Here is an 18,686-nt window from a genome sequence, read left to right as displayed (position 1 = left end):
GAAGGCAGGGGCTGTCTTTCCTCCCTGGATGCCGCCTGGCCAGGCTGATGCCCACCTGCACACACAGTTGCTCAGCCACCAGATGCTTCAGGGCTGGTGGGAGCTGCTTCTCTTGGACAAATCGGTGCCATCCGTACACCCTCCTAACACCCAGGTAACATTCCTAACACCCAGGTAACGCAAAAAACAGAAGAAACCTGAGGAGGACCAGGATGACCTCGAGGCCTAGGCACGGTGGAGTCACCCTTAAGTCCACGCAGCAGTAAATTCTGGTAGCCTGAAAGGACTCCTCCTTCTCAAGCCCTTCCACCCTTAAAGACCTACAGGTCTAGGTCCTACTGCTGGTGAGGTCTATTTTTCCAGATAGGGTTTCTCTGTGTAGTCCTGGCTGTCCTGGAACTCACTTTGTAGACCAGGCTGGCCTCAAACTCAGAGATCCACCTTCCTCTGCCTCCTGAATGCTGGGATTAAAGGCATGAAGGCATGCAACATCACCACTGGGCTGCTTTTGAGGTCTTGAGGAGGGGGAAAAACTTACAGGAGATAAAATAATAGAATTTTTTAATAAATTTCCCCCCAAACAACTTCTTTTGATCTTCACCACACAGGGGCCATGGTGGAGAGGAGATTCTCTCCAGGCACCCTCAAAAGTGTCCTGGGTAGACTTAGGAGAAAACTATTCCTCCGATGTCAGGAGGCTGAAGGGGTCAGGACAAGCAGGGTCCAGGAGCAGCCTGGGCCTCGCTGAGGCATCCCTCCCGGGGTGGGGGGAGGGGAGGCTCCCGGGGGAGCTTTCAAAGGCTCTGCTGGTGGAAGGTGCTCTGCAGAAAAAGCCCCTCCGAGTCCACGGTGGGGCCCCGGAGAGAGGCGCAAAGGCTGCCTGGGGTGCTCCGCCCCAGCCTCAGGATGGGGTAAGAAGAGCCAGGGCGGATGGGACCGAGCCACCTCGTACTCGTTGTCTCAGGGGCCGCCGCACACACGTCAGAACAGCCCGGAAGGCAAACGAGACAGCCTGGTCCGGGGGAAGAAAGGGAGCCCGAGGGCAGGCTCCCAGGCCGGTCCGCAAACAAGGGGCGGGGGTGGAGCCTCAGCTCCGTGGGCAGAGAGGGGGAGCCAGGCAGAGGCCGCGGCCTCTGGCGTCTGAGCACCGCGGTCAGAGGTGACGGGGCGCCAGGAGCAGGAGGCAGAGCAGAGGGGTGCGCAGCCCGGCCGCGAGCGCGGGGCCCCGCGAGTCCGCCGGCGCCTGGCACGCCGCCCCGGGGCACGTCTGCTCGCCCCGCTGGTCCTCGCCTCCGTAGCCGCCCCAGTAGTCGTCCTCGGTGGGCGCGTCCCCGCCCTGGCGGCCCCGCGCGTCCTCGGCGGGCAGGTCCCGGTAGAGCGTGGACGGGTCCGCGGGGGGCGCGCCCGCCTCGGCCACGCCGTACAGGTGGTTGGAGGAGCTGTTGCCGCGCGCGCGGCTGCCGGGCCGCGTGGGCGCGGGCGGCGGGCACGCCTGGAAGTCGGCCTCGCGCAGCGCGCGCAGGTCCCGGCCCTGGCGCTCGGGCGGGGTGGCGCAGGTCACGTCGGAGCTGGACACCCGCGCGCGCTGGAACCAGGCCCAGAGCGGCCGCGCGCGGCAGTCGCAGGCCCACGGGTTGGCGTTGAGCCGCAGGAACTCCAGCGCAGGCAGGTCGGCCAGCGCCTCCCCCGGCAGCGAGGCCAGGCTGTTGTTGAACAGGTAGAGGATGGTGAGGCGGCTGAGGCCGCGGAAGGCCGCGCGGTGCACGCCCTGCAGCCGGTTCCCGTGCAGCAGCAGCCGGTCCAGGCTGCCCAGGCCGCGGAACACGTGCTCCGTGAGCAGCCGCAGGCGGTTCCCGTGGAGGAAGAGGTGGCTCAGGTTGGCCAGGTCCGCGAACAAGTCATCCTGAGTCGGGGGGTGGAAACAGAAGAGAGTGGCCTGAGGCAGGGTATGGGACCCGGGGAGGGTAAGGAAGACTGGTGGCAGGGTGGAGAAGTGCGATAGGGCTTGGCTTATCCCTTCAGACTCACGGATCCCAGCTCTGTAACCAAGAGGATCATCTCAGCTCCTGCCTCCACCTGGATTTCTGAGATTTCAGGCTTGTGCTAACAAACACCGTTTTATGTAGTTCTGGAGACCAGCCCAGGGTTTCAAACTTGCTCCACAGCACCTTATCCACTGAGTCTGAGTCCTGAACTTGCAACCCGCATCTTCTATCTTCTAACCTATTTTAGTCCTATGGAAAAAGCTGCCCAATGGAGGTCACTGGGTCGGTCATGTGTCCCCAGGGCTGCACGGGACTGAAGCCAGTACAAGGACAGGCAAGGGCTCTACTGCTGAACCACAGCCCCAGCTTCGCACTGAGTTGCTCAGGCTGCTTTTGCGCTTGCTCTTTAGCGGAGGTGGGTCTTGCCATCTCTGCCCTGAGCCTTTCAGATTAGCACTCAGTGCCATCCCTGTGGCTCAGTAGCCTGGATTAGCACTCAGTAACACAATATGTTATGTCAGAGAGTTTTAAAGTTTACTTATTTATCTAACAATCTCCCCTCTCCCCTGCCACTTCCCACCCTCACCCCAACCCATACCCATCCCCCCCCCCGTGAGAGAGAATGAATGTGTGTAACCTGTGGGAGTGGGTCCTCTCCCTCCATCGTATGGGTTGCCAGAATAGAACGCAGGCCACTAGGCTTGACAGCCACCTTTCCCATGAACCATCCTGCCAGGCCTCCTGGGTGACTCTAGGTCCTGTCGAGATGGCAGCTGATACTAAGCATCACACAGAGGTAGTGCCATCTCACCTGCCTGAGTCTCTCATTTGGGGAGTAGCCCAGTCCCTTTCAGATTCCAATAACTTCCCAGTGCATGCCATCCGGCAGGTGTGGGGCCCGCCTTCCCAGGTGGTGCTGAGGAGGCTGAGAGGCAGATCATGGGTCTGTCAGGAACTGATTGGGATACCTGGGAAAAGTCATTCTGTCTCTCTGGGCCTCAGTTTCTTTGCCTGTAAAATGTGACAACCAAATGTAGCAGCATGTATTAAGATGCCTGGATTTTCATATGGGCAGACGTCACGTGAATTAGCCATGTTTGTTACTGTGGCCAGGTTACCTGTAAGCAAGGTTCTCTGTAAAGTGCAAGTGAGTGCTCTTAGCCCTGGGGTCTGTTCTGAGGACAAGGAAGAGAGTTCACATAAGGCTCATGGCAGGTAGAGTTCCTGCATACAGAGTCTTGGCCCAGAGATGAAGCCCAGAGGCTCAGGAGTTAAAAACACTGACACAAACCCCAGCTTTTCCTTTTCCTAGCTGCTGGACAAGTCGATTAACCTCACAGAACCTCTGCCCCCTTAGTATGAAAGGGAAGGAGATTCTCCAACAGACAGAGGGAAGGTTAGATGTTATAATGGTGGGTACAGCAGCAGACAGAGACACAGTCAGGCACCCGTAATCCACAGTTGTCAGGACAGCAGGGGCTCACTTAGAATTACATCCCATCCACTGGAAGTTTCCTTGGCTCCCAGGCCTAGCAAGGAGGGAAGTAGCTGGAGTCCCTCCACAGTGTGCGATTGACTGTCCCTCCTACAGTGTGAGCACAGCGCCCGCATGGAGACGGCATGCTGGAACTAGAAGAACCTTGGGATTAGGGCTCAGGTGTGGATGACCACGGGGGCGGACGCTGCGTTTTAACCAGCTTCCCAGGGAACTCTTGGTGGTGGCACTGTAGCTCAGTTGCAGAGTACTTGCCTGTCCACCGTCAAGGCCCCGAGTTGGGTTCCTCCCTGTTCCGACCCATGCACAGTGTGATTTGGGAGCTGGTATTTAGCATCTACCCATCAAAAGTGAACTTTGCTTCAGACACGAAGAGTTTACTGCAGAAAAACCCGTTGGTCTCATGCCACTGCCTTGAGGTCCTCCAGATGTTGTGGACAGTAGGTTCCGGGAGATCTGGGTTTAACAGGACACAGCATCCTCTCTGCTCAAGCCCCTTCACCCTGGGTCATCCCCCAATTTTGTTCTCTCCTTCTCCCCAGTGCCGGGGAGATGGTTCCTTCCTCATGCTACCTGGGCACCTGGATGAAGGCCTCAGGAGGGAGAGCTGAGGCCAGGCCCATATCCACAGCCTCCACTTTCCCGTGTCCCCGCCTGTTCCTTAGCACCTCCTCCCATCTATCTGCCTTCCACCCTCTCTGCCCAGGTGCTCTGCAGGCCCTCACGCCACCACCCTGACTGCCTGTTCTGGTCCAGCTAGCCTGCTACCCCAGTAGCCTCAGCCTTGCTGCCTGCTAGTTCCTCCTTTCCTGTCCTTCTGCTTAACCCCTCCCTTGGGGTTTCTGTTCCTAGTCAGCAGCAGGTCACACCCAGAGAAGTATGTCCAGAGGACCAGCGTCGGGGCACACGAGGGTGGCACTGGGCTGCACACTACTTTGGAGACTTGATGTTCTGGGAGGGAAGACAGAGGTTCAGACACTCCAGGGAACCCAGATGTTTTCAACCACAGCCTGATTTTGTATTCCAGCCTCCCCTCCTCTGTGTTCTTTGGCCAGAAGTCTTGTTCCTCCTGATTCTGAACCTCAGCCTTGGGGTTCGTTCCCCTCCCCCCACCCAAGTTGTAGCCAAATCCCATTGCCACTTTCTGGGCTGCAGCTCTCTCTGCCATTACAACCTTCGCATTAATGAGTTCTTGACTTTCACAGCCCCTGCCCTCCCCCATCACCCTCCCGAATGCCCCCTCCCTCTGGGCTAGGAGCATCTGCGAAAGTCATCTTCTTCCATTTCAAAAACCACACTTCTCGCCTCCCGCCTGGCCTGTCCAGAGCTTTCTGCATCCATTTGGAATCTAAGTGTGACATCCTTCCCCAGCCTTGCCTGGGAGCATCCTGTCTCAGTCTTGCCTTCCTCCAGCCTTCCAGTACCTAGCCTTGGGACTGCTCTTATCACCGCCCAGGCTGCGTGGCTGCACAGTGCCAGGCAGCTCTCTGGGCCTCAGTGTTTCCATCTGCGCCATAAGTGACTTAGAGTGGCTGATCCTTCAAGTTCCCTGAGCATTTGCTAATTGTGACTCAGTGAGCCCGGAGCCGCTCTCACTCATTCAGCAAAGCTGTTCTGTGTGCGCTGTGCGTCAGGCACCCCCGCTCACCGCGCTTGCCCGTCCATGGCAGGTGTCATAACCGTTGGCGTCAGCAGGTGATTTGCCAAGTTCTCCCTGAATGCCAAACCCTGTGTGGCACCGACCCTGATAGTAGCTCAATCATCAACAGTGAGGCAGATGCTGTGATTATCTCTTATTTGGAACTAAGAGAGAGGGGGTCAGAGAACCCGAGCCACTTGTCTAAGGCCAACAGCTAACCTGGCCATGAACTCCAGAAGACTGAGTTCTGCCAGCACCCGTGCCGTAGAGCCCACCAGACCCGGGCCACCTCTACCCTACCAGACCCGGGCCACCTCTACCCCGGCACCTCCAAGGCTGGTGAATTCACTGCCACCATTCACTTCCACCCACTCTGTGTTCTTTCCAAGTTGCCATCCCTTCAGTCCTCATACACCTCCTACCCTGAGCAACAGGCCATTCTCCTTCACGGAGGGACCAGGAGGGCACAGCACATTAGAGAGGGCTCAGATTGAATTTGATGTGCCAGAGCGCAGATACTGCCTGCGACCATCAAGGAAGCCACTCCCCATCAAGGAAGGGGAGAGCAGCTTTACTGTGTGGCCGGGCTCCAGTGGCCGGGCTCCACCAGGCTCCGGCAGGGCAGGGGTGCCGTCTCTGTCACCCAGAATCCATGCTGCCTGGTGTGCAGTGGGTGCTGAGTGAGGACTCTGCTGGTGAATGAACTGGCCTGGCACAGTGCCTCGCCCTCAGCACACACTCCGTGAGAACCTCCAGCATTTCCAGCGCACAGACCACATCCTGCGGATGGGCTCCTCCAGAGCCCTCCGGGGGCAAGCTGGCTCGTCCTAGGTCACGCCTGCTCCCTGCGGATCTCACTGAGCCACATGTTCCTCACCTGCGTGGCATCTCCTCGCCTAGTTTCAGCAGGCGCTTCACAGGCAGAGGCTGCCTCTTCTCTCTATAAAGGGCAGGGTGTGAAGAGGCTTCCTTCCCATGACACCCAAAGCTGCACAGCCCAAGATTATTCAGAAAAATAAAAATGGTTTCCAGTTCAGCAGAGCCCAGTGACCGTCGTCTAGAGGTTCTTAGACTTGGGCCTTAGCTGACCCCAGGCACAGATTGCTGCCTGTGGCCTGAGGGTCAAGGTCAAGAGTAATTTATTAAACCCTAAGCTGTGCACTCTCCACACTTAACTTGCTTGCATCTCACAGGCTGCCTTTGTGGAAGGCATCGTTTTCATGGCTCCCCACTGGGAAGAGGAGATGGAGCATCCTTCCCTAAAGCCAAATACTGAGTAGCTTCTAGATATTGAGTAGTGCCTAGATGAACAGGAGGAGTAATTAAAACAGTCGAGGCCAGCGGGTTGGCTGAGCCTGTAAGGGTGGCTGCTACCAAGCCCGACTACCTGGGTTCGGTAGCTGGAACCCACAAGACGGAGGGGAGAATCAGCCGCCCCAAGCTGTCCTTTCCCTCCCGTGTATGCGCCATGGCATGTGGGCACACCTGCTGCCCCCTACAAGCAGAAAGTAAATGTAATTTAAACATTGAAAACGTAGGCCAAGCATCCTGCATCAGAAAACCTGAAATCCCAAATCCTCTAAAATCCAAAACGTTCAGAGCAGCAAAATGACATGTCCCCGCTGGTGGGGAATTCCCCACCACGAAACTTTGTTCGTGGGCAGAACTATGAAGTTTGTATGACATCTGCTCTAGGCCATGAGGCCAGATGTATAGGAGACATGGATGAGCTATGTGCTTGGACTGAGGTCCTGTCTTCACGATAACTCTTTATGTTATTTGGAAGATACAGATCCTCCAAGGTCTGCAACAAGCACACCCGATCCCCGGTGCTTCAGGCCGGGGTCCTCAGCCTGTAACAGCTATGGTGCTTTCATACCGAAGTGTAGCATCTGTTAAATACCTTTTGTTTTATTACCGATGAGCCTTCCTAAACCTAGATAAACCTTCCTAAACCTAGATAAACATCACTAAGTGCCAACTTAGCGATGCAGACACGAGGCTGGAAAGAACAGCCTGTCTAAAGCCGTACGAGAGGCTGGGAGGTGCTTTGAAAAAGGGGCCCACAGCCTGGGGACGCGGCTCAGCTGGCAGAAAGCTTGCCACATGTATCCAGAGACCAGGGTTCCCTGGCTATAAACCCGGCGAGCGAGCACATATTTATAATCCCAGCCCTCAGGAATCATGCAGGAGGAGTAAGAAGTTCAGGGTCAGGGCTGGAGAGACGGCTCAGAGCACCGGCTGTTCTTCAGAGGACCTGGGTTTGGTTCCTAGCGCCATATGGCAGCTCACAACCATCTGTAACTCCAGCTCTGACTTCCTCTTCTGGCCTCATCGGGCTCTGTGCACAAGTAGTGCACAGATGTACATGTAGGCAAACACCCATACACATAAAAATAAATAAATAAATAAATAAAAAAGGAATTTTGACGCCATCCCTGGTTATATGGTACGTTCAGAGCCAGCCTGAGGTACGGGAGACATCATCGTAAGACAAAACCAACCAACGGAAGAAACAAGCAAAAGACCTAAGCAAACATACCAGCCAAAACTCCTAGCCACTTAACTGGACCCTGAGGGTACTATTCCTCCACAGCAGGGAGGTTCTAGGGTCCCATGCCAGCTCCCCGCTGCGTCCTTGCAGACACTTCCGTCCTGTGCTCCTCCTCACCTGTCCCGGCCGCCAGGCAGTTTGGCTCACTTTGGTGAGGGGCCTAGTAAGGTCCCAGTCACGGCACAGTGGCTCCAGGGCCTTACGGTCCACAGATCCACGGGATCTCCAGCGGTGCGCACCCGGGTGAAAGCCACGGCCCGCAGAGGCCCACAGGCGTCAGGTGAAGCCGCTGAGTGCGCGCTGCACCATGTGGTTCCCGGCAAAGTTAGACAGAAGAGAAATACGAGGTGGGTCTTGGATCCTCTCCATGGCCTCGGAGTGATCCTTAGCGTTGACCCAGATCTCTAAGAGGAGGTTCAGGCTAGGGCACTTCACTGAGACCAGTGTTAAATAAAGCTCATTTAAAAAAACATGGCATTTTAATAAGCGTTTATGTAGCTCTTATATAAGCTGAGCAGTATTCTAAGTGCACTACAAATTATTCATGCATTTAGTGCTCACAGAATCCCTGAGCAGTGAGTGCTCACATTACTCCCATTTCACAGATAAAGAAAACTGAGGCCCGGGTTTGAAAACTGCCACAGGCTTGTAAATGTTGATGTCCATAAAGAGCTTCGCCTGGGGCCCAGCGCAGTGTCCGCTTACTGTGCGGCTGCTAAGGTGATCACTGTTGTTCAGCAATGAGACACAGTATCCCAGTCACTATGCATTTTCCTGCCCCTCTCCCCACTTGAATGCTGCTTCCAAGGCTGTTGTATTTATAATTCAGGGCGCTATGGATGCTCAATACATTGATAAATTACCATCTCTATTGCTGTGATGGGGAGCGTCAGGTGGGACTGATTTTCCAACCCACAGGCTGATGGCCTGGACTGGGAGGAGGCCAGGCCTTCTGGGCTCAGGTGGTGAGGGGCCCAGTCCAGCCAGAGCTTCTGCTACGAGGGGAAATACTCCTGGGTGTTTGTTAGGAGGGTGCGTTTCTGCTTCCCGGGGAAATGAGATGTGAGGGTTTAACGCCAGGCAGCATAATAACAACAATAAATAATAACTAGATCAATAATAATAACAATAAATAATAATTATCCTTACTCCTGCCCCCTCCAGCATCCATTTTTTTCAGCCATGTAACAGTTTTACCTAACAACAGGTTTAAGGAGCAGGATGTAGAAAGGGTGAGATTTTCCCTTGTGCTCTTGCCCGTCCTCAGGGAAGAGTGTGGCTTCCATGGACAACCCCCTCCCCAGCAATGACTCCACCCTTTGTCCAGCTTGAGGAGTGGGAGGACTTGGAGGTGGGTGGGAAAAGATCACACAGAGGCCTTTGGGCTGAGGCTCCAGGAAAGAGGAGAGCTAGCTGTACAGACACTGGGGAGTGTGCTGAGTGGGTGCATGAAGGGAGACAGACAGAAGAGGCAGAGGGAGCCGTGCATCCGGGGGAGGGCAAGTCAGGAGACAGGCAGAGAGGGACAGACGGACAGGCAGAGGCAGTTGGGGTCAGGGAGAGACAGAGAGAGGCAGGCAGGACCACTGAATGGGGTGGACAGAGGCTGAGGAAGAAGAGGAAGGATCAGGTAGAGGAAGATGCTGAGTCAGGATGTTGGCCTGGGAACCCAGGAGGGGCACTGAGGTGGGGGGGGGCGGGGAGGAGCCCCAGGGGAGCTGGCTGGCTCACCTGGAGGTGGAGCAGGCTGTTCTCCTGGAGGTAGAGGTACTGCAGGCTGATCAGGCCTCGGAAGATGTTGCCGGGCAGACTGCTGAGCTGGCAGCGGTACAGATGTAGCGACTGCAGCCGCTCCAGGCCCTGGAAGGTGTCGGGCTCCAGGGAGCGCAGGTGCCGATTGTCCCCGAGGTCCAGCTCCTCTAGGGCCTGCAGATGGCGGAAGGTGCCAGGGTAGATGGTGGAGAGGTTGTTGGAGAAGAGCCACAGGGTGAGCAGGTTGGGCCCAAAGGTGCCGGGCCGCAGCGAGCGGATTAGGTTGTTCTGCAGGAAGAGTCGCTGTGTGCTGGGCGGCAGGGACAGCGGCACTGAGGAGAAGTTGTTGGCCTGGCAGCTCACGGTGGGTGGCGAGGAGTAGCAGGTGCACAGCATAGGGCAGCTGGGAGCCGCGGGAGGGAGGGCCAGGAGTGTCAGCAGCAGGCAGGCTGAGGCAGGACCTGTTGGCAGAGCAGAGGAGGCTCACTGGGTGGGTGGGCTTAGCTGCAGCCTCACCAGGAGGCCTGGCACCGCCCAGCACATCACTTCTCTAGGTTGGTGTGAGGCACACAAGCCTCAACCCTCAAATTCTCTCTCTCTCTCTCTCTCTCTCTCTCTCTCTCTCTCTCTCTCTTCTGTTGTTTTCTTTTTGTGGCAGGGTCTAATGTGGCCCTCCATCTTAATGTTTAGCTGAAGATGATCCTGAACGCCTCATTCTCTTGCTCCCCACTTCCCAGTGCTGAGGGAACAGTGGTGGGCTCCACGCCTAGTTTATGCAGTTCCAGAGATCAAACCCTGGGTCTTGCGCCTGTGAGGCAAGCACCCCACGACTCAGCTATAAGATGACGAGACTGGGATTGTACAGGGCAGAGGGAGACATGGAGGGGAGGCAAGTCAGGAGACCCACAGAGAGGGACAAATGGACAGGCAGCGACCAATGGTGAGAGAGAGAGGCCTCAAGCCTCCTTCCTGAGAGCTAGAGTTTGTCAAGAATGAATGCCTGTGTTCTCCCTGGTATGCAAGAGGGAGGAGCTCTGTCATTCAACCCTGTCCTCTAGCCCTCAATGGAGCAGATAAAGGCGGCCACAGCTTGACCTGTTCCCTCTGTCAGGATCCCCTTGGAGTTCGCCTGGGGAGAGGCGGGCCCCAAGCCCCAAGCGCTAAGAGCACCTGGATGTGTCTAAGGTTGTTCGGGGGGGAGCAGGTGTTGTTTTATTCCTGTCGGCATTGTTGTGTGTTTGACCTTGTTTGGAGTTAGGGTCGAAAGACTAAGGGTCAGGGTTTCCCCTCCCTTTGTACCGAAGCAGGGCCGGGCATTCTTTGGGACAGGGACAGCCCTTTTTAGGGTGCTAAACTATAGCACTTCTATCCGCCAGATGCCAGCAGCACCCTGCCCCCAGTTATGACAATCAAAATGTCTCCAGACATTGCCAAATGTCCTCTGGGAGCAACACCAGCCCACTCGAGAAAGCGAGACGCTAAGTTGAGGCCCTCTGTGACTAGAAGGCCCGTGGGTGTCCTGGTGACCCACACGCTCCTCCCTCGGCTCCTCGCAGGCCTTGGAAGAACCTTAGCCTTTCCATCTAGGAAGTGGCTAGAGGGTGGGGCGGTAGAGCCAGCTCCTCCACTTACTCAGAGCAGCCTTCAGAGTCTTTGTTACAGAGTTTTTTCCCCAAGTAACTTGGAGTTGGGGTATGGCTACTCTTACCTACAGACAGGAAAGCAGGTACAGGCGCCTAAAGTGTGCAGAATGGGTGCCAGTGTTTCCTGGCCCCACCAAGGAGCAAGGAGCCCCCCAGGCCTCAGTGCTGCAGAGCTTGGCTTTAGTTTTATCAGAATTCCCAGAAAGCCTCTGGGACTTTCCTGGGAAGCTTTGGGTGGGGAGAGGTGAGCCTGTACCCACAAGGCCAGGAGACATTCCTTCAGCCTCAGAAGTCAGAGGTAGGAAGGCCTGGTTTGGGGGTCCCGGGGGCTCAGGATGCCTGAGAGGTGGGTAACTCTGAGTGCCAGAACTCTAAGGCTACGACTGCGGTTTGAGTGTAATGTCTCTGAGGTGTCTGTGTGTACGAAGGTGTGCCTGTGATGGGGGGGCAGCGTGAGACAGGTGCTCACTACGGATGGCTGGCACCATGCAGCCGGGTAGGCAGGCTTCCCTGAGCCCCATCCTGGGAGCAGCCACGCTCTGACAGAGTGGAGTTCCCTGGGCCCCTCCTCAGGGTGCTCCCCAGCGCTTCACTTTCAGGCACTTCCCAAGGCCAACCCAGCCTGCCTCTGTGTGTGTGTGTGTGTGTGTGTGTGTGTGTGTCTCCATGGCCCTCCTGGCGTTTGAGTGAGCGAGCGGGTGCTGGCGGCCCTCCGCGTGTGTGAGTGCCGGGCCCCGTGCGTGTGTAGGCTGGGTGTGATGTAATATTCAGTGACACAGCGCGGCTGTCCCATTCGTTCACACCACCTCCGCGTTTCTCGGCCCTTCTCACCCCTCCCCCGTGCGGCGGTTCACGATCACTTTTCTCCTCCTGAGTTTTTCAGAGCCACGTGGGGTGGGGGAGCACGTCTCTCACCCCTAGTCTTAACCAGGAAGGAGCAGGGGGTGGAAGTCCAGAGTGGGACCCTGCCGGGCTCGCAGAGCACTGATTTCAGAGCCCGTGTAAGTCCTGTGGAGGTGACAGCTGGATCTCGGGGAAGGCAAAGAACTTACCCAAGGTCACACATTGAAGTGGTACAGGACAAGGGCCAGAAAAAGACTAGCCTGGTGTGCAGCCCCTCTTCCTGTCACTCACCCTCTGAGCTCTGCCTCACCAAGGACTTTACACCAAAGGAGCCAAATCCTCCTCTGATCCTTTAATCCCACCCCCAGCCGAAGCTCACCAGAGAGTGAGCTGCAGGGCTGCCCCCCTCCCCCACCCCATTACCGCGCTCTTCCTCGGCCTCCACGCCTGGCTGACGGCTACCCTATCCGAGGAAAGAGAGCAGGGAGGGCTACAAACCAGACGGCCCGGGTTCAGGGGGCCCCTCCCTCAGCCCCAGCCTCCTCAAGGGCTGGCAAGTCCCCATCCTTCCTGCCCAAGCTCTCTTTGGCTCCCCACTTTCCCCGTGCAGTTCTCTTCCTCTCTGCCCCCGCCGCTGCCTCCGCTGCCCAGTCCAAGCCTCTCCCAGCAGGGTTCTCTTCCCTGGATCTCGGTGGTATTCCCTGCAGGCCCTTTGAGGAGGGACCCTGGTGGGGGGCCTCCAGGCAGCTGCTGGTAACAGTGACTCTGATGCCATTTCTGGCCCTCGCTGGCTGCCGTGCAAAGCAGCTGTAACCCAAGGAGCTTCATCCATAATTCAGGTTGCGGCTCTCACTGGAGGCAGGGGGAGGGGAAGGTGGGGGGCTCTGGGCTTCTGTGCCCCCAGGCTGGGTTGGAGTGTGCACTCCAGGCAGAAGCAAGGTAGGGGGCTGGGCGAACACCTTTTCCTACCCCTCTTCCCTCCCCTGCCCCTCGTGACCTTTTCCTCCCACGTCCCCTCCCTAAGACCTGCTCTTCACATCTCTTCCCAGCCACTCCAGGCACTCCCCCAGGACCACAGCTACACTGAGTTTCCCTGTGTGTGTCCTGGGTGAAGTACCAGAGGTGGACCAGGGATCCTCAGCCGCCATCTGGATCAAACCTTTGTGAGACAGGAAATCACTGAGGGCTGGAGGGCAGAAAGGGGTTCTGGTGGGTAGAACCCCTCTCTGTCCTGGGTTTCTTCCCTCCCATGCGGTGATGGCAGAGGGAAGCCTTCCCTGCAAGCCCCTCACCCTCTGCTCACCCCTTCCTCTAAAGTCAGCAGGTAAGCCCCCAAGGTGCCTCGCGTGTGGGACCAGAGGAGGAGGAATCATCTGCTATTGAGCACCTACTGCATGCCAGCACTCTGCTTGTACACGCTGCCTTCTTTATCCACAGAACCGGTCACAGCCCCCATGCAATCAATAGCGCAAAGGTCCCAACCTCTCCAGGAGGGAGGGAGACCTCACTGTGCACGAGCAATATGGGATCCAGAGCAGAAGGGACGGTGTGGGACTGTGGTCAGAAGACACACCATACCTTTCTCTCAGAGCCCACCCCCCATCCCCTGGACAGGAGATGCTGGCCTAGAGGTAAAGGGAACTGGGTACTGTGCCCACCTGCTCAGGCTCCGGATAACCACACTGCTAGCTGTCTGTATGTTCAGGATCAAGGTGGCGAAAGGGACCTAGGCCCTCTCCACAGATGTACACTCCTGGGCCCTAGGCTCTGGTTACTCTAGAGCACAGCACAATTGAGAGCCAAGAAGAGGTGACCAGTGACCAAAGACATAGCCCGACCTGGCCACAGGACAGTGGGGTGGAGCGAGGCCACACAGGATATTGATCCCCGGAAGGTTAAGGTACCTAGAGCCAAGAGGACCCGCTCACCAAGGGATCATGGTCAAAGTCCAAGGGCTGCCAGACCTTGGAGTACCCAGGATCTGAGATGAAGTTCTCAGCTTGTGCCAACCGTTAGACCAGCGGCCCCTGGGGATAGGAAACTTGAGGAGGAAGGGATGGGGGCAGGGTCCAAGGCAGGAACCAGGGTGCACCATAACGGGACAGAGATGTCCCCAGAAACATAGACAGGCCTCTGGCTCTAAAAGGCGGGTGCAGGGTCCCAATACAAGCACCATCTCCATACCTCAAACGCTTCCTCAGGGGAGAGCCAGGGGCCTGCCCGGCAGCTGCTGAGGGGGCAGAGGCTGAGGAGATGGGGGCCTTGGGAGTGGCATGGGGGCGATGGCATGCCAGTGACGCAGGGGCCTGGGGAGGCACTGATGCAGGTGACTGGAGGTTTTAAAGCTGCTGCAAACAGCTTCTCACTCTGCCAGAATGTAACACCCCAAAATAAGCAGCTACTGTGGGGCGGCAAGATCCGACGTCGGGTCTTGGAGATATAAATGGCAGCGCTGAACCAGCCCAGGTACCCACCCCAAGGAGGCTGCCACCCCCCTGCCAAGTGCTCACCCTCCTTCCCTCACAGCTGACCCAGACCCAAGCTCAGGCTCCCCTGGACCAGCCCACGAGTTACTCCCTGAAAGAAGGGTTATAGCAGGCAGGCGCTTCGGAATGGAGGGCTTTCCACGTGGAAGTGCTTTCCGGGAGCCTCTTTGTCTCCTCCCGGGGCACCCCATCGCTTCCCTTCCATCTCCCTCTCTGGCTTCTGCTGACACCTAGTCCATCTCAAACCACGCAGGGATCCCGGACCCGACCCTGGTAACCCTTTTCCCTGCGTCTGACCCTTACTGCTATCCTCCACCTCCAGCTTCCGCTGGCTTCTAGTCTCCCATCCCCTCTCCATTCCGATTTCCCAGAGCCCCAGTCCTCACCCTTGCGACGGTCTCCCCCCCTCCCCCACTCTAGCGTTCCATCCCCAGTCTCCACAGCTCCTGAACGGGTCCCCCTGCCCCCCCCCCCTTCCTTGGTCTTCCCCTGGACCGCGGCTTCCCTTTCCTTTAAGCTCCCCGGGTCGTCTAACCTTTCCCCACCTCCCACCCCTCCTCCATGACGCCCCCACCTTCTCTTTCTCACTCCCACCTCCTAAAACACTTTCCTCATCTTGCCTCCCCTCCTCCTTCCGACCCCTACCCTCCCCGCCCCCAGGCTCCATCCCACACCCTTGGCTGTCACTCAGCGCTGGGAACTAGCCTCCTCTTAGCCCCTCCATCTGTCCGCCTAGGCAGGGCCACCGGGAAATCGTTGTCCGCCCCCCGAATTCCCAGGCAGCCCCCTACCCACAAGGCTTGGCCTCCCAGGTGGCTGGAAAGTGCTGAGGCACCGAGCGGGAGGAGTTGCTGAGTCGGCGCTTCCCCAGCCGGCCCGAGTCCTCGGCGTCCCCGGAGCAGGTGGAGCCGGGACAGCGAGCCCGAGCCTCCTCTGCTCCTGCCGGCCAGCGCCGTCTGCCCTCCGCGTCCCCCGCGGTCACGAGCTCCCGCAGGCTCCCGCGGGCTGCGAGCCCGGGCCCTCCCGCGGCTGGCAGCGCCGGGGCGGAGGCGCGGCTCCCGCGCTCAGCGGTTTCGCTGCTCCCTGCCCACCCCACCCCCTTCGCTGCCCCACCCTCGTGCCCGGGGAGAGGGGGCGCCCCTCTCCCGGCCCGCCCGCCGGCCGGGGTCCCCCTACCTTGCAGCAGGCGCCGGAGACCGGGCAGCATCTTGTCTCGGAGCTCGGGGGAGGGGGCGGCGGGGGGGAGGGCGCTCCCACTCGCTCCCTCACCCCGCCGGGCGGACGGCGGGGACTCCGCGGGGCTCCGGGAGGACCCGGGGAGTCCCGGGCTGGTGGCGGGGCCGCGGAGCTCTACCCTGCGCCCCCCGGACCTCGAGCCTCGAGTGGAGCCATGGGCCCCGACGGGGCGGGGCGGGGCACGGCGGGATGGAGAGGGCCGGCTGGGCCCGGGCGCTCGGGGTCCGCACCCTCCGGGCAGGGCGGCCCCGCGGGGAGCCAGGCAGCCGTCCGTGCGCCCCGGCTGCGCGCCGAGGGAGAGTGGGGACAGCGGAGAAGCTCCCCCCCCATCCCCGCACTCGCTGGCTCCTCCCTCGCTTCCTGGCTGCCGGCTTAACCCCTTGCTGGCCGCTGGGAGGCGGGAGCGGCTCTCCAGCCAGCCCACTCCTCCTCGGCCCTGTCAGCCTTGGGGGGTGGGAGGGCGCTGTTGCCACAGCCCCTCGGCGCCCTGCCTTTGGAGAGACGCTTTTTGGGGTGCGCGCTCGCACGCAGCAGTGTTAAGGTCGTTCGGGGTGGGGCTTGGGGGGGTCCTTTTCCAACTTTCCCAGGAGAGAAGGTGGGCAGTTTCGGAGTAGCTTCCCTTCCTCCTGCCTCGTCCCCCTAGACGACTCCAAGGTCTCTCGCTCCCTGTGCCTCCCGGACTCCCAGGCCGCCGTGCGCACCTACAGGGGTAGAGTGTACAGGAGTTAGTGCGAGCAGAGGAGCAGGCGCGCGGACGCTCGGCCGGGGAGCCCTTGGTGGCCTTTCAGTGCCGTCGGGGGGCCGGGCAGGGGCGCGCGTGCTCTCCGGTGTCTGCGCTCGTGGGCCCCCCGAGGGCTGTGGGAAATGCCGCGCGCGCGGCTTTGGGATGCGCTGCCAAGGGCGAATGTGTTCGGGCGTGATGCGAGTAGCTTAGCGCTTTTACAAACGGGTGTGAGTTTGGAGCGTGCTTGCGGAGTGCGCGCGCGCGCGTGTACATGTGTGTGTGTGTGTGTGTGTGTGTGTGTGTTGACGTGATGTGCCCCCGAAGGGGATATCTCCTCCCTCGCCAGGGGGCAGAAGAGAACCCAGAGGGGAAGCCGACCGTTAGCTCCGGGGACCGTCTCCCCTGGCGGCCGGGTGCTGGCCGCCTCCCGGGGCCCCGCGCTGGCCGCACCCCAGTCCCTGAGCCGAGCGCCCCGTTTTAAAGGCTCGGCATCTTCGGCCAGTCCTGGACAGCCGCGGGGCCGGTCACTCGGCCCCTGGGAGTCGCTAAGGGAGGGATGCTCATGGGGAGCCTCTTTGGGGGCCGTGGCCCGCGGCGCGGGCGGGTGCGTGCCGCGGGGCCAGGGCCGTCCAGACGCAGGCGGACCCTGCTGGCCCTTAGTCCGCGCCCGCGGCTCCTCTTCCACGTCTGTGCCAGGGCACCACGCTGTGCACGGCATACAGCCGGCGCCTTCTAAATGCTCGTCTCCTCATTCATCCCGCACTCCTCTCATAATCTTTGTGTAATCCGCCATTCTTCTCCCGTACTCATCCGATTTCTCTCACTTTCTCCCCACCTCTTATTCATATTCTATGACCCCCATCTCCCTCCCTCCCTCCCTTTCTGTCCTTTCCTTCCCCCCAATATGCATATGCCTTCCGTCTTCTTTGCCTGTCTTTGTGTGTGTGTGTGTGTGTGTGTGTGTGTGTGTGATTCCCAGCCTCCTGGCCTCTCCACGTCTGCACACGTTTCTTGGCCTCCCCTTTGTCCCCACCCCCTTCTCCGCTTTCATCTTGTTTCCTGGCGGGGTGGCGGGTCTCGGGGGGCGGGGTCCCGGGTGGCAGGTGGCGAGGTGGCGGCGGCCCTCCTAGCGGTCCTGCCCCTCGCGCTGGAGTGCCCCCTGCTGGCTCTATGGTTTGTTGCCTCCGGGGTGCGCAGCCCGGCAGCCTCTGACTTTTCCCTACCGCGTCTCCTTTCCAGGTCAGGTGGACACAGAAAGGGGCTTCTCTGGGTTCCTGTCTCCCTTTAGGAGGCTGCGTCTCCCCGGGTCCTACCCTGCGCAGGGCCCGCTCCGGGGGGGGGGTGCTGGAGGGGGCGGCGGGGAGGGAGTGTTGGGGGTAGCAGGGTGGGATTTGGCGTCCTTCCCCGGAATGAGCCGCGGCACAATCTGTCGCCGGGTTTGTTTGCCGAGCTGCCTCCGGAGCGCAATGGGGCTGGTCCCAGGGAGCGAAATATCACAAGATGCGGAGACAGACGCTGAGGGCGGGTGGGCGGCGGCTGACTCAGGTGCGCTGCGTCGGCTCCCTGGGCCGCAGCTCTTCGGAGAGTGGTGGGAGGGGACCCCGGCCCCAGCACTGGCAGGCCACCAAGGCTCGGAGGGTCGCTCCAGCTTGGGCCGAGCTGTGGGGAGAGGGTCCTGCTCCGGGCCTGCCCTCCAGCCCAGGCCGGATTCCCCGGCAAGCGCTCTGAGGCACCTCCTCGTGCAGGTGGCGTCCGGGTTTCCCAGTGTCTGTTGACTCACCACTTCCCCTCTAGACTGCCAGCGTTTTGAGGGCAGGAGACGCTCCTCGCTTCTCGTACAGTGTGTCCAACAGGTGCTGAGGGAGGCTGGTGGCGGGTGGGCTGGTGGCTAGCATCCTCTCCCGGAATCCTGCTGTCTATTTGGTCTTCCCCGGGGGCCATCCCCACACCTTGTTTCTCCTCCTCTCCTTGTACTTCCCGACGGCTCGCTGGATCTGAACACCAGCTTTCTCTAAGCACCCCGAGCCATCCACTCCTTCCTTATGCCTCCTTTCCTTATTTGCACAGAGAGAATGTAGCACTCACTCAATCAGGCTACATAAAATCTCCACCTCCCCGAGCGAGCTGGCCTCCTTACTGTTTTGAGGCCATCGCTTTTTTGGTACGGGCTGTCCCGCTAGAAGCAGGCCCCGTGATGGACTTTGCAGTTCAATGTTTGGAGACCCCAAACAGTAGACCGATGGCACAGTAAGCCTGGGTACTGTGGCCTGGTCGCGGAGGCCCATCTCTGCCTGGACAGTTGGCCAGGCCAGGGTACTCCTTGGTCACA

At 59.2% G+C, this 18,686-nt stretch overlaps 1 protein-coding gene across 2 annotated transcripts; it reads right to left on the bottom strand.

Annotated features, from left to right (window-relative positions):
- Positions 1 to 544: 544 nt before the first annotated feature.
- Positions 545 to 15,943, bottom strand: Rtn4rl2 (reticulon 4 receptor like 2). Of its 2 annotated transcripts, none has more exons than XM_021642922.2 (3): positions 15,574 to 15,943; positions 9,405 to 9,886; positions 545 to 1,903 (listed from the first exon to the last, which is right to left on the bottom strand). In XM_021642922.2, exons 1-3 carry the CDS (start codon positions 15,602 to 15,604, stop codon positions 1,154 to 1,156), a joined length of 1,263 nt encoding a protein of 420 aa, XP_021498597.1. In that variant the 5' UTR covers positions 15,605 to 15,943; the 3' UTR covers positions 545 to 1,153. The 2 variants fall into 2 exon arrangements, with proteins under 2 accessions (XP_021498597.1, XP_060246326.1); XM_060390343.1 differs by lacking the exon at positions 15,574 to 15,943 and adding an exon at positions 15,189 to 15,407.
- Between the last annotated feature and the right edge of the window lie 2,743 nt (positions 15,944 to 18,686).

The sequence above is a fragment of the Meriones unguiculatus genome, chromosome 8, assembly GCF_030254825.1.
Source record: "Meriones unguiculatus strain TT.TT164.6M chromosome 8, Bangor_MerUng_6.1, whole genome shotgun sequence".
Taxonomy (NCBI): Eukaryota; Metazoa; Chordata; class Mammalia; order Rodentia; family Muridae; genus Meriones; species Meriones unguiculatus.
Note: the sequence above shows the minus strand (reverse complement) of the source record. Positions and strands in the feature narration are given on the sequence as shown.